Source organism: Engystomops pustulosus, chromosome 6 (assembly GCF_040894005.1).
Source record: "Engystomops pustulosus chromosome 6, aEngPut4.maternal, whole genome shotgun sequence".
In the NCBI taxonomy this organism is placed as follows: domain Eukaryota; kingdom Metazoa; phylum Chordata; class Amphibia; order Anura; family Leptodactylidae; genus Engystomops; species Engystomops pustulosus.
The window spans coordinates 51,635,512-51,651,091 of record NC_092416.1 but is presented as its reverse complement, the minus strand read 5'-3'; the positions used below and the strand labels follow the sequence as shown (position 1 = coordinate 51,651,091).

At 41.1% G+C, this 15,580-nt stretch overlaps 1 protein-coding gene across 1 annotated transcript; it reads left to right on the top strand.

The window, feature by feature from the left end:
• Nucleotides 1-1,231: 1,231 nt before the first annotated feature.
• Nucleotides 1,232-11,143, top strand: LOC140065687 (taste receptor type 1 member 2-like). The gene is made up of 5 exons (XM_072113264.1): nucleotides 1,232-1,523; nucleotides 3,504-4,262; nucleotides 5,253-5,459; nucleotides 7,309-7,429; nucleotides 10,121-11,143. Exons 1-5 carry the CDS (start codon nucleotides 1,266-1,268, stop codon nucleotides 11,047-11,049), a joined length of 2,274 nt encoding a protein of 757 aa, XP_071969365.1. The 5' UTR covers nucleotides 1,232-1,265; the 3' UTR covers nucleotides 11,050-11,143.
• The last annotated feature ends 4,437 nt before the right edge of the window (nucleotides 11,144-15,580 follow it).

Genomic DNA, 15,580 nt, shown 5'->3' with positions numbered 1-15,580 from the left:
CCTTTATGACCACAATGTACCCAACACCTGATGGCTACTTTCAGCAGGATAATGCGCCATGTCATAAAGCTGGAATCATCTCAGACTAGTTTCTTGAACATGACAATGAGTTCACTGTACTCAAATGGCCTCCACAGTCCCCAGATCTCAACCCAATAGAGCATCTTTGGGATGTAGTGGAACGGGAGATTCGCATCATGGATGTGCAGCCGACAAATCTGCGGCAACTGTGTGATGCCATCATGTCAATATGGACCAAAATCTCTGAGGAATGCTTCCAGCACCTTGTTGAATCTATGCCACGAAGAATTGAGGCAGTTCTGAAGGCAAAAGGGGGTCCAACCCGTTACTAGCATGGTGTACCTAATAAAGTGGCCGGTGAGTGTATATATGTAGCACAGCAGATTTTAAAAAAAAGTATACTCAACTACCCACGCTCCCTGCAACCTCCTCCTAGCTCCCATGATTCTTCTTCTCCATGACACAGGCAGTGTGAAGACATAGCTGATGAAATCCTCTCTATGACATAGGTGGCACTAACGACATCACCTTAAAGGAAATCTACCATTGAAAAAAATAATATACAAATACTCTTCCCCTGTTGATCCAGGCACTGCCCTCCGCTTAGCTTGACAGGATGGGATCACCTAGAAAGCTATAATTAACAGCACAGATCACGGGGACAAGATGTCCGGCTCTCCGGGCTGCTAATTATGCACGCCCGCCGCACCTCCCTCTCCTTTGCTGGGAGCATGGGAGTGGGGGTTGCGGGGCGTGCATAATTAGCAGCCTGGAGAGCCAGAGATCTTGTCCCTGCACTCCATGCTGCTAATATAAGATTCTTTTCTAGGAGACCCCAGCGTGTCAAGCTTAGCGGAGGACAGCGCCGGGATCAACATCAAGAGGAGTAGAGGGGAGTATTTGTACACAGTTTTAATTTTGTTAAATGTTAGATTTCCTTTAAAGATGCATATACCGTCGACTATGATTGAGAGTCTGGATGGTGCCCCTATTTTGAGGGGCTGGGTAGTGCCCTAGGCGATTGCCTACCCCTCGTCCCGGTCCTGTTTCAGCATGAGGCAATATGTAGACAGAAGTATATCAGCAGAATACAAAATTTAATATATGTATCAGCAAATTACTAAGTGCAGTTCTAAAGAACACAGGTTTTAATTGTGAATCAGCAGAATAAAAGTTATGTACTGTGGTTTTTGTCTTTCTATAGATTAAAAGTCAATATTGCAGGATATCGATACTTTCAAGTCATGAGATTTTCAGTGGATGAAATTAATAATAGTACCGATCTTCTACCCAACATTACTCTGGGATATAACGTCTTTGACACTTGCTATTTGTATAACAACATTCAGCCGGCTCTGAACTTCATATCACAGGACTATGTCATCGACCCTACAATTAGCTTTATGCAGTACACCCCCAACGTGATCTCTGTGATTGGACCTGATAGCAATGATGCTGCTGAGACCACTGCTAACATTTTCAATCGACTGCTTCTTCCCCAAGTAAGTGCTCACAAATCTGATGTACCTTCTTTTATCCTACAGATGTCACTAGTGAAACCTTCAATGTAGCAAGCGTTGAGCTATCATCTAGTAGTAAAATAACGTCTTCTGCTGGATAAGTATGAAGAAATTATATGGTTAAAAAAACATATTTATAATATGCATTGAATCTTTATATTATCCTCATCCACATTCTGATTTGGGGGACATTTTTAAAGTTTATTGCATTACAAATAATTTTTTAAAGCACATGTGATTGAACTGTACAATTTTTGGGACAGGGCAGATATAAGTATAAAGTAAGGGGATAATACACACAGTGATGTCATAGTACAGAAAACATATACACAGTGATGTTACAGTAAAGGGGTACTGCACATAATGATGTCATAGTACATGGATAATACACACTGATGTCACAATAAAGGGATAAAGGGATACAGTGATGTCACAATACATTAAACATATACCCAGTGGTATTACAGTATGGGGTACTATACGCAGTAATATCACAGTATGGGAATAATACACACACTGATGTCACCGTACATGAAAAATACTCACAGTGATATTATAGTACAGAGATAATACACATAGTAATGTCACATCCAGGTATAATGCAGGCAATAACGTAATATGCAGGTATAAAGCACACACTAATGTGACATGCAAGAATAATATATGAAAGTGAATATTCAACTTTTTAATTGACACACAATTTTAATGGGAACAAAACTCAGCTCATGAAGGGCTTCATAGATAGGGTGAGCACGGCTTCTTTTTTTTTGTCTTATACTTTTTATTGAAGTTTTTTGCAGAGTAGAATGTAAAAGACTGACACATCATAATTGCATAGTCACAATTGTCACAAATTTTGATTTTGTTTGCCAGACTGAACACAACAACAATTCACAGACCGAGTTGTCTATAATACTGGGCAACTTCTGTCCCATACTGAATGCATAACTATAGTTTTACGAAGTAGTCTTGTAAGAGGATAGTGACATTGGGGCACATTTACTAAGAAAATCGGAAACTTCACTAAAAGTGCTTTGCCTGTGTATAATGCTCGGTGCAACCGATTCAATAAGAACGTGCACCAGAATTCATGAATCTGTCCCTTCCCTGCACTGGCCCGACAAAGTTCACCAACTTTTTTGTGGTGCAGATAGGATGTGCAACACAATTTGCATCTTAAATACGGCGCTTGTTCCCACCGAGCACCAGAACGCCCCCTAATTTGTGTCGCATGGTGCCTTGAGCAGCTGCACCACAAGACGGTCCCATGCGAGACAATAGTGGCACGGACACTTCTTCAATACATGTGCAAGCAGTTTTCGCCTAAAAGAACGTGCACAATTCATCAGAAAACTGGCGCAAAGCCCTTAGTAAATGTGTCCCATTGTTTTTAAAACAAACTCTACCTATTGTTCATTTCATTGTTCCGTAAAGTGTTTGCCAAACTTCGGTGTAGTATTATATTATTTTTATTTGCGGTCTATTTGATGCCTTTATGTTATACCGAAGAAGGTATAAAACGTTTCTTAAACTCTTTCTAAAGGGATAAATGTGCTGCAATTTGTCATGTGAATCTACATAGGGGATCTCAAGCTCTGTTTTGCAGAAATAGACTTTGACTGCAATAAAAAAAAATCTGACAAATATATTATGAACCTGTTCATATTTAAATAAAATAAAACCAAGTTCAGCAGTGAACCTTCATACCACTATGTTATTTTGGATGACCATAGCGCTAGCTACACCACTCCTTTCATATCCAGACACAACAATTTAGATACATTATAATTACTTTGTGCCTTCTTGCAAGCAGAAAAACATTACTCCAAAAATAGCATCCCAATCCTTTAGTCTGTGTTCTTACATCCTTAGAACATAGGCTGTTGGCCAAGCGTTTTCAGTCGAGACAGCGCAGAGCCTGGAAGTAATTCAGTGAAAATATTTTTTTTTGTCCATTTATAGATCAACATTTTTGCCACCAGTAGGAAGATGAGTGAACTGAGCCTGCCGTCCTGTTTCCAGACCATTCCCAGCAGCAGGGTGCAGCAGCAAGCCATTAGAGATATCCTCAGCTATTTTAACTGGACTTGGATTGCCGTGTTGGGAAGCTTGGACGAATACGGATTTGATGGAGTACAGCAGTTTTTAGAATTAACATTAGATACCTATATTTGTATTGCATATAAAGGCTTCATACCTATAAAAGTAGTGGGTAAAGAGGCAGCGTGGGAAATTGCCATACGTGACATTGTCTCCAATATCACCCTTACTAATGTCAATGTCGTCATAGTTTTCTCCATAGATGTCATCTTACTGGAGTTCTTTGACAAAGTGGTAGAATTAAATGTCCCCTCAAAGATTTGGTTGGCTACAGAGACCTGGTCATTGTCCAGGGACATTTATGATTTGCCAAATATTAAGAACTTAGGACTTGTGTTTGGCATTGCCCTACAATATGTGCAGATCCCAGGCTTCGATGAATATCTGATGAATGTTTATTATCAAAATAGAAGTACTTGGGGAAAGTCAAGAGCTGACAAAAGTTGTAACCAAAACTGTGATGACTGCTTCAATACATCTCTGAGAAACTTTATGGATGCTTCAGATAGAAGAGTCAGCTTCAGCATCTACTCAGCTGTGTACGCGGTGGCACATGCCCTACATAAAGTGCTTGGTTGTAATAAAACATACTGCAACAGAAAGGAGGTCTACCCATGGCAAGTAAGTGGCACCTCACTGCCTTTTTGTGCTCTACACATAAAGCCATAACACTGCCACGTGGCTCTACATTGTAGTTGGGTAAGAATTTGCAATCAAAGTTAACACGATTGGCAGGAATGTGGGGTTAAAACTATTCATTGTCTTTAAACAATATTTTTGGTAAATTATTAATGCGCCATGTTTCTGGCAGAGGCACAATATAGAGCAGTAATGGCAAACCTTTTAGAGGTCGAGTGCCCAAACTGCAACCCACAACCAGCATGTTTTTTGCAAAGTGCCAAAACAGCAATTCAAGCAGTAACTTTGTTGTGCTACAGCTCTCAGTGGGCCTGAAGACACCAATATCTTTGTCAGAAGGAGAGGAAATTTGGGTTGTCACTGGAGCTTCCCTTGACAGGAAGATTCCGGGGTCCACAGAAGGAGCTCCAATGATAACCTGACCCTATCCACACCACCTCTCTCTTCCTGCAGTCTCAGGTAGACCAGGATGCTCCACATTAAAATAATACTAAGCACGGCAAGTCCTGGGACTGCAGGAGGATCCCGGTCTGGCAAACTCTGCCCTGGTGCAACAGCCTGAGTGCCCACTGAGAGGGCTCTGAGTGCCACCTCTGGCACCTGTGCCATAGGTTTGCCACCACTGTTATAGAGAATAGTCTTATACCCAATAAGCACAATTAAGTGCTACTACTGTTTGGTCTCTCCTTTCCCTCGAAAAGTCTTGAGTTCAGGAAAAACACAATCAGTACATTGATAATTGGGGTTCATCCTATTACGTCAATGACGACTTATTTAATACCCCTACTGGACCATTACAAAATGAGCCTGATGGAATTTTTCACTTTACGGTCAATAGACAATACACCCCGACTATAAAGCTAGTTAAGTGATGTGTATCTTTATTTTATTTTTCCCTCTGTGGTACCAGCCGAGTACAAAATTATAACCATGAATTTTGTATTATTCATTTTGTTTTCTTGCTCATTTTAGATGACTGAAGCCCTGGGACAAGTGAACTTTTCATTGCTAAACAATGAAATAAGCTTTGATGTATATGGCGACTCTCCTACTGGATATGACATTATTGTTTGGGACTGGTTGGGTGGAACCTCATTTGAGACTGTTGGTACTTATACTAATTCAGGAAACCTCAGCATCAAGTTGGACAAGATTAAGTGGAATACAGAAAACAATGTGGTTAGTTGGATGTAGCATAATAACTCCAACACTTTCAATAAGTTTGTCCAGGATGTAACTTTAGCCACTCTGAGCCAATCTCCTTGATCTGCACTGATGACTCTTTCCATTCTCTGCTTGCTAAAGACTATATACATAGATCATCTCCTCCTGCCTATAACATGCTGCCTCTAGATAATACACAGTATACAATCTGCTCAGCTCCTCCTGCTCGATGAAATGTTGCCTCTGTAATGGCCCTGACAATAAGACAATATTGCTCCTATTACATTGGTATCTGTCCAAAGAGCCTGATCACCTCTGTGCACCATTTACTGTCTATAACTTGTTTTTGCAACTGAATATTATCTACCTGGGAAGGGAGTGTTACATATTAACCAATGACAAGCTGAGATTCATGCTTTGTTAAAGGACATCTACTACCAGGATGAAGGATTGTAAACCGAGCACACTGACATACTTGTGTGCGCACCCTCTGACAGAAACTGATCTTTGTTTAGCTTATGCCCTGGTTTAAAAAAAATGCAAATGAGCCTGAAGGCCTGTAGGCTCCATAGTTAATTTGATTAATTTGCATAATTTTTAAAGCCCTTTTCTCTTAAAAACAAAGGCATAGGAAGCTTTAAAATGAGTGGATCCTGCCAGATGGGACACACACCAGTATGTCAGTGTACTTGGTTTACCAAGTGGTGGTGGATGTCCTTTTATCCGGTTTTCCCTGAGGTCCCTGACTGAATGCCTGGAATCTCCATTCACCAGGTAAAGTTTATATCAGACTCCCTGTGGCTGGAAAGTTCCACCTTTAGATGAAATATTTCTGTGAGTGCAGATCTACACATGGCCTGTGGACAGAAGGCCTGCTTCTGCTGTCTTCTACTTGATGGTCATCCAACCCCATCAGGCCTACTGCAGGACTCTACCTGCCAAAGCAGCTTCTGCCTTCTCCAGCCCTAAGATCCCAAATCTGGGCATGTGACTTGCATCTACTAGAATGAATCTAACCAGCTTCCTTGGACATAGACAGACCTGACCTCTACCTCAGTCTGTTCCCGTTGCAGTTTTTAAATTCTAGAATAAATATTTACTTATTTACCAATATACATATATTTAAAATTCTGCTCTGCTTTCTTGATATGTAAAGTGAAGCCTCCTGTCTTTTACCACTTCAGCAGACATTCCTGTCCATAAAAGGGCTGCTGACAGAGGGTCATGTGATCTCTTTTTGTCAATGAGCAAGCCAGGACCATAATCTTATATTCATGAATTATATTCATGAATGCTATCATAAGGTCCTGGCAGGGTGTAAAGGCTCGACTCAGTGGTGTCCTGCCAACAATAATAACAGCGTGGAGGCTCCTGTAGTGTGAACTGGGTGTTAAGTTTCAGTTTAGGTTGGACAACCTATTTCAATTATACCCTTGGACCCTGATTGATGGACCAGTCCATTTACTTAGTGTTCAGCTAGCTCCAGCGGTCCCCTAAAACACTTTACCTACCTATTTCCCCAATTCTCAATTATACAGTGGATATGGAAAGTGCTCAGATCCCTTTAAATTGTTTACTCTTTGTTTCATTGCAGCCCGTTGGTAAGATAAGACCACCTGATCCTCTATCTGCAGTCAGTTTATGGTTAGAAATGTCTGGCTGATGAGGTAAAAGACAGGAGATTTCACTCTACATATAAAGAAAGCAGAGCAAAACTTTTAATAGATGTCTACTGGTAAACTACCTAATACCTTGCCCCCACACTTATACACATATTCTAAAAATATGAGGTAAACCCCATTAATAGTAGATATAACATGTTTTACATGAGCTGGAATGACGAATGATGTTTCTCTTTTTATAGATACCCTCTTCTATCTGTTCTTCAGACTGCTTACCAGGGCAGGAAAAACAGCAAAAGGGGCAGTTCAAATGCTGCTTCATATGCGTGAGCTGTGAAGCTGGATCTTATCTACATAAGAATGGTTTGTACAACATTTTGTCTTCAAATCAGAGAAATAGACTAAAAATACATGTAAATCCATGCATAGAATTATTCCATACAATTATCTGACATCAGGGTTAGTCTTAGTGTAGATGTTGCTCTGTGTGGCCAGAGTTCCTCGGGCAGTTCCTTAGACCTCATGATACTGTGAGCTGTGAGGCCTTATATAGACAGTTCTGTGCCTTTCCTAATCAAGTCCAATCAGTTTAATTTGACTCCATTGAAAGAGTAGAAACATCTCAAGCAGGATCAGAAGGAAATGTGTAAATATTAGTGTCACAGCAAAGGCTCTGAGTATTTATTACCATGTGATATTTCAGTTTTTCTTGTTTAATATATTAGCTAAAATCTCAACAATTCAGTTTTTTTGGTCAAGATGAGGTGCAGCAAAATGAGCAAATGAGCAAAAAAAAAGAACTTTTTTATAACCAATTGGCTGCAATGAAATAAAGAGTGAAAAATTTAAAGAGGCCTGAGCATTTTCCATATCCACTGTATAATTGAGAATTGGTGAATTAGGTAGGTAAATTGCTGGAACTAGCTGAACACTAAGTAAATGCACCGGCCCATCAATCAGGCTCCAAGGGCCTCCATGCTGTTGAGTTTGGAAATTATTGTTGGCAAGGAAACCTTTAGCTTTACATGACAAATTGCTCCTTATTTATTGTTGAAGGGCTGTCTGGTTTAGATGGTTTAGGTGCCATTGTTGAATGCCCTATTTTAAGTTATTAAAAAAGGACCTTTCTTAATTAGCTGGAACTGAATATAGAGGAATAAAGTTTTTCTGGAGGATTCAGCAAATCTGTTAATTACAAAAAATACCATTAATTTCAATAGAAACATTGTAATGCTTAATTTTACCTGTTGTGGCGCTGCCATATATACGTCCCCCATAGACGGCAATGGGTACATGGTGCCATATGGGAGCGATGTATCCTATCTTTCCCACGTAATGCGGCGCTGTGCACTATGTTTCTCTACGAAGAGGGGTGCCGACGTGTGCCCGCTGTGCTATGGTACGGCGGGCAGACGTTTGTGTGAATATAGCCTTACAACGATAGATGGCCATTCAATAAATACAGGCAGTCCCCGGGTTATGTACAAGATAGGTTCTGTAGGTTTATTCTTAAGTTGAATTTGTATGTAAGTCGAAACTGTATATTTTATAATTGTAGCCCCACCCAAATTTTTTGGGGTCTGTGTGACAACTGGATTTTAAAAATGTCGAATTGTCATAAGAAGCAGGATTACCAAACAAATCTTAATTGCAGATACATTTAATAACTGTTTGTCAGCACCCGTCCAGCAAACGCACAACCACAACCAGACTTGGCGCTAGCTGTCAGACTACGTAGGTGGTGGCGAACTCACCCTGCGACGTCCCTACGGGCTAAGGCCCTGCCTAAAGCAGATAAACCGCCCTGATAAGGGTGAACCCACTATCAGGAACCTAACTGACGCTCCCTGAGTGACCCTACAACAGGACAGGGGACACTTACTTCGTCTGGCAGCTGCTGGATGGTGGAGCGGACAGGTAACGGAAATACAGGAATAGACCAGTGTTCACACTGGTACACAGAAATAAACACAGGACAGAACAGGTAACCGGAATACAGGAATAGACCAGTGTTCACACTGGAGCACAGAATACAAACACAGAACTGAGACAGGGACAAAACCATAGATATATACAGGTCTACAGGCAGATAATCACAGGTCAGATACAGGTACAGGTACAGGCAGGATATACACAGGTCAAGATCAAACGGGTTATATACAGGTCAGGTCAAGATCAAGCAGATATACACAGGTCAGGTACAGATACAGGTACAGGCGGGATAAACAGAGACAGGTAAAACTGAACTAGATACACAAGTAAGACAAGACTCAAAATAACCAGCAAGCCTGATGGATACAGGTACAGGCGGGATATACACAGGTCAGGTCAGGTCCAGATCAAGCAAGTATACACAGGTCAGACTCAAAATAACCAGCCCGGTAAGATGGGAATGGGCAGGTATATAAAGCCGATCCCGGACACCCCTCCAGCAGCACACTGGGGGAACTGTCCATCAGGCTAGTAACCCTTGCTGGGCAGGACAGAAATGCAAGGAGCAGGGTGTGGCTCAGTTAATCCAAACACAAGAATTAAGCCACAGTTCACATACAAATAAACGCCTCTATTCCGCCAACTGCGGATAGAGCGACGTTCAGGCAGGGACGTTACACTGTCATAGCGGTTTAATGTAGCCTAGGGTTAAAGTACAATAAATTACCAATATCCAGAGGTCCGTTTGTAACTAGGGGTCATCTGTAAGTCCGGTGTTCTTAAATAGGGGACCGCCTGTATATATACACTTGCAAGAAAGTCTGTGTTGATGTTTTAATTGTATGTTATACACCCGACTTACAGACGGACCTTTAGTGAAGCTCTCTGGATGCTTAACTTTAGTCCCAGGCTGCAGTGATCGGATATAAAATTTAAAATTGAATACCAATTGTCACTGGGGCAAAAAAGAATTTAATCTGGAACTGCATTTATAAAATATACAGTTTTGACTTACATACAAATTCAACTTAGGAACAAACCTACAGAACCTATCTTTTATGTAACCCAGGGATTGCCTGTATATGGCGTGATGAAGGTTCTCATATATGTTTCTTCTTTCAGGTACCTGTGTGAGCTGCCGTGCAGACCAGTGGTCCGCTGAGAGCAGTACCTTTTGCTATAATAAAACCAGACGTTTTTTGAGCTGGAATGACGTTTTGACTATAACCTTATTTGTGGCAACAATGGTGGGGTTGTTCCTCACGGTTGTTGTCATTGTGACCTTCATTGTCCACTTATCAAGCCCAGTGGTGAAGGCTGCAGGTGGTAGAATGTGCTTCCTTTTGCTCATATCCCTGACTGTAGCCTATATCAGTGTCTTGGCATATCTCGGAGAGCCTAATATCATGAAGTGCACAATGAGGCATCCCATATACAGTATTGCCCTCACCATCTGCTTCTCCTACATATCCATACGGTCCTTTCAGATAGTCTGTATATTCAAGATGGCATCAAAGTTGCCAGCCACCTACGACTACTGGGTCAAACAGAATGGGCAGTACGTCTGTTTGGCTATCCTTTCTGGTGTTCAGGTCCTGATCTCATGCCTGTGGATTTTCATTAACCCTCCTACTGCAACTACAAAGGAACTGAACTCAGATGAAGTACTCGTGGACTGCAGCCAGTTTAGTTCAATCTACAATGTACTCCAATACAGTTATAATGCTCTTCTTAGTCTTATCTGTTTTATATTTGCTTATATGGGTAAAGAATTACCCAAAAATTACAGTGAAGCCAAATGTATCACTTTTGCCATGCTGATATATTTTGTGGTCTGCATCTCCTTCTTTACTGCTCAGCTCATTGATGTGGGGGAGTATCTGATCCCTATCAATGCAGGTCTGGCTCTAACCAGTCTTATGGGTATAAAAGTGGGTTATTTCTTTCCTAAATGCTATATCATCTTCTGTAAGCCTCAATTTAATACCACAAAGCACTTCCAATCAACCATCCAGTCCTACACCAGGAGAGGGAGTGGGAGCTTGAAGTAAGATCTTCCCAATGTGGTGAGATGTATATTACAGCTGCCATGTAAATTACTTAAATAACGCCTCATCAGGATTTCAATTGTTTGCAGGTTTCACAAAATCATAGAAAATCATTAAATTGTAAACTTCTTTATCTTACTATATATTTATAAATAATCTGATTAATAATGCCAAATTGAATAAAGATTGACATACCTATCTCTTGCTAAGTGATATACTGTCGTGTGTATTCTTGCTGACAAACAATGATGTACCATTGTACCATGCTATGGCCATGGATAAATGTGCTCATATGGAGAGGGGGAGGGATGGGATTTGTGATATTTTGTTTGTGTATCCATTATAATAAATAAACTGGAAAAACCCTTTAAGGGGTTATCTCACTTAAGGTTTTATTGCTACTTTTCAGAAAAATACCACAAGAATGGAGGTCAAACCCCTCGCAATTTGATACTTCCATATGAATCAGAAATTTCTAAAAGTACGTTGGCAATACTCATTTTGCGGGATTGTGAAGAGTTAAAAATGCAATACATTAGACACAGTCACTTTTTAATTATACAAAATCACATATTTTACCACGATCGTTAAGCCTAAAACATCACTCAATAAGTCCGCCATGGCTGCACTAAGCACTCAGTGTAACCAGCCCTACTAAGATGATGAACGCTTAAAAGTCTATAATTCTTTAATAGTTTAATGTATGTTTTACAAAAATGTAACAAGAAAATGAAAATCTTATTCTTGTATCCTGTCAGCTCCATTGATGTAAATGTCACTGAGCTGCAATTCCTTAATCTGCTTTTTCTAAACCCCTAACATTTTGGAAATGGTTTGCCATAGAACCTACAAAAAACCCCTGAAGGTGCGATCACATACGGATCTAGTATTGCATTTACAAATGCAGCGCTAGTGCCCGAGGGTGAGCCTCAGCCCGAACCCTTATACGTTTCCAGTGAAACGCATGCAATTGGTAACCAGCAACCGGGGTCCTGCACTTAACCAATACAAGACATCAGGTTACCGATTGAATGCTTTGGAAATGCATATGTGATTGGAATGGGGTCCGCCCCTAAGTGCCAACATTGCGTTTGTAAATACTTGCACCAAGTGTGTCCGTACCCTAACTCAACCCAATAACCCCTCCCTCACTGACCTCTAAAATATAGTAAAAGTAGTAAGTTAGAATCACTCACTATTACAATTCAAGAGAATGGAAAAATTGTTTAAATGATCTAAAATTGTTGCAGTCCAGTGTCTATGGAAAGTCACATCTCAGTCAGTGATTGGCTGAAGCAGTTACTTGCCCACTTAACTATCACAGAGAGCAAGAACGGTGAATCTCCATAAAGAAACTTAAAGGGGTTATCCCATGAAAGAAAATTCTCAAATTTAAATTACCTAGTAATGTTTACACAATAAAAATCATTTTAACTCACATTATAATTTTTAACCCCCTTACTCAGTTTTGTGGTGTTTTAGCTCCTATCACTCAGTGATGTTCAGTGTAAAACTCCAGAGTGTGGGCAGGCTCTCTCTAAGGAGACACTTCATGATCCATCTAGTGCTATGGGATGCTGTGTGCTGACAATGTGCTTAGATTCTCAGGGTACAGGTTTATCTACAGTTTAATTTGACATTCTCAGCCCTACTATAACAGCCATAACATTAACATTGCTATGCTTTATTCCTCCCTCCCCTTCACCTGGATAAAGACCTTATCTGTCTATAGCTTGTAGCTTTACTCTTCTCAGATGCGTTGTTTGCCAGCAGGAAGTATCAGTGTGAGTTCATCTTGGAATTCAAGGGTGGAGGCTGGAGGCAGAGAGCAGCTCAGTGCAGAGTCAGATAGAAGAAAATACGTCCTCCCGACCCTAAAGTAGGAAGATTCAGGGTCAGGTCCAGGGGCGACCGAAATTGTATACACTAGGACTGATGGAATTATAACTGTGAAATGCTGTATTTTTGTTAATAATATTGAATTAGATAATGTTTTAATTTTGTTATACTGAGTATATTTAAAGGAAACCTACCACTGCTGATGGTAGGTATTAGATGTAAACACCGGGCACCAGCTTAGGGTGAGCTGGTGCCGGAGCTTACCTTTGCTATATCGCGGTTTAAACACATTTTGATGAACAGCCCCGAGGTAGCTTCGCCACTGTGCACGGCCGTGCGAGCGTGCCGCCTCCGGCACTTCATATGGAGGCGCGCGCGCACGGACGCGCGCGGCGCCGAAGCTACCTCGGGGCTGTTCATCAAAATGTGTTTAAACCGCGATATAGCGATTTAAAACACTAGCAAAGGTAAGCTCCGGCACCAGCTCACCCTGAGCTGGTGCCCGGTGTTTACATCTAATACCTACCATCAGCAGTGGTAGGTTTCCTTTAAGAATCTTGTCTTCATGGGAATACCCCTTTAAATATGTTTTATAATGATTTTTATGTTCTTTATTTTTTAAACAAACACATTATTCTTATATATAGAAACAAAAATAAAGATAAAAATAAATTTACACTTGACTTGAATGGGCAACTTCACTCAAAAGTGGAACTAGCACCAAGCCCAAATTACTCAATGACATAATCATTTCATTGCTTCTGTGCCCATGAGAGTAGAATGAGCTAATTCACATACTGTATATTACATTGGGGGGTCAGGATTGGATCAAGAGCACGGCCACAGTCATTTTGTATGTTCTGACAGAACCACCTTCTGGTGATATACAGTCCCTATATTTTTCATGATATATACACAGTGATCTCAAGTGTCATGTTTGCTTTAGTCTATGAAAATAAAGCATTCAAATAAGTTGAGGAGCATGCAAAAGCAGAAAGAAGCTTAAAAAGATGTCTGTTTTATACAAATATAGGGTAATTTTATGCAAAGCAAGATTCAATCTTCTGTACACTAATGAGCTTAGAATCCAATGTTCTAGTACTACAGAGTCCATGAGGATCCTATGACAATTATTAATTACTGAAGACACTGCCACTGAGATTCATTATAATGCTCGGCCTAGAATAAGGTATGTGAACTTTCTGACTTCTTTGGAGACCAAGGCCCACATTTATTAAAGCGTTTGCACCAGTTTTTTGTCTGACTTGAACTGAAAAGAACATGAAAACTGCTTGCACGTGTATATGTAAAGTTAGCACTTAGCACCCTCAGTGCACCAGTTTTGTGTTGCGGCTGCACTGTGTCTGACAAGTGTGTGCACCTAAAGGGACATTTCGGTGCAGAGTCAGACCATGCGCCAAATTTATTACTGTGAGCCGACACATATCCCGAGCAGTGAAGGTTGATTAATGAAGACTGTGCACTACTATATATATAAGTAACTAATATATATATATTATATATATTGTGGGGGATTTCTCTGGTAGATGCCTTGTAGCAGTGCAGGAAGCAGGGACACAGTCCAAAAATCAAGTGTTTATTCACACTTCCTTGTCAAAACACAAATTCAGCCTTGGCTTAGGCACATACAAGATACAAAATAAATCCTGCCCGGCTGGGCACTGCCTATTACAATAACAACACCTAACTATGCATTTACCAGGCTGCCTGGCACACGCTCTTGGCCAGCAGAATATCAGGAGGCACTCAGTTAACTTTGCTGTGTGAACATGATCCAGCCTTCAGCTCTCCAGTTAGAGCCTCACCTACTGCTTCTGGCCTGCAGTCTAAATCAGGCTCTAACGAGGTCTGTGACCCGCACCTGTGGGCTATACAGAAACCCAGGAACAGGTGGAGTCCCACTACCAGCCTACCCCTACTCCATAATAAGCAGGCCCAGTACGGACATTACAAAGGTGTCTATGCTATGTTAGGCCAACATAGACCAAACAGACTTCTCCTGCTTACCACATGTCTGCATTAACCCTTGGGTTACTGCAGACAAATCCAGGGCTTTTACCATGTGCTTTTTATAGATAGCGGTTCTCCCACACGACACCTCTCACTTTCTCACAATATATATATATATATATACAGGGCCGGCTCCAGGTATCAGTAGGCCCCTGGGCGAAAGAGCCTCAGTGGGCCCCTTTGCAGTGAACTCACGTGCCAGCATTAAAAATTCAAAAACTAAAAAACTGTCTCCTGTTCCCTGAAATATTCCCCAGTTTATCATCCCAAACAGTCGTGTCACGGTCAGGGCAGTTTTGAGGTCATTTAACCAACAGGGCGAACCTAAAAATGTGTGCCCCTCCACTCTGCCAAGTAATAAAACTGAAACTTCAACTCAGCTGCTGCGGAACCTCATAACACACACCTGAGCTGCTGCGGAACCTCATAACACACACCTGAGCTGCTGCGGAACCTCATAACACACACCTGAGCTGCTGTGGAACCTCATAACACACACCTGAGCTGCTGCGGAACCTCATAACACACACCTGAGCTGCTGCGGAACCTCATAACACACATCCCTACTTACACAGAACCCTCTCTGCTTCTCATGTACATTTGAGATGATTAATATCATTCACACATCCACACAAGCAGCAAGACATATATACAGGCAGACAGA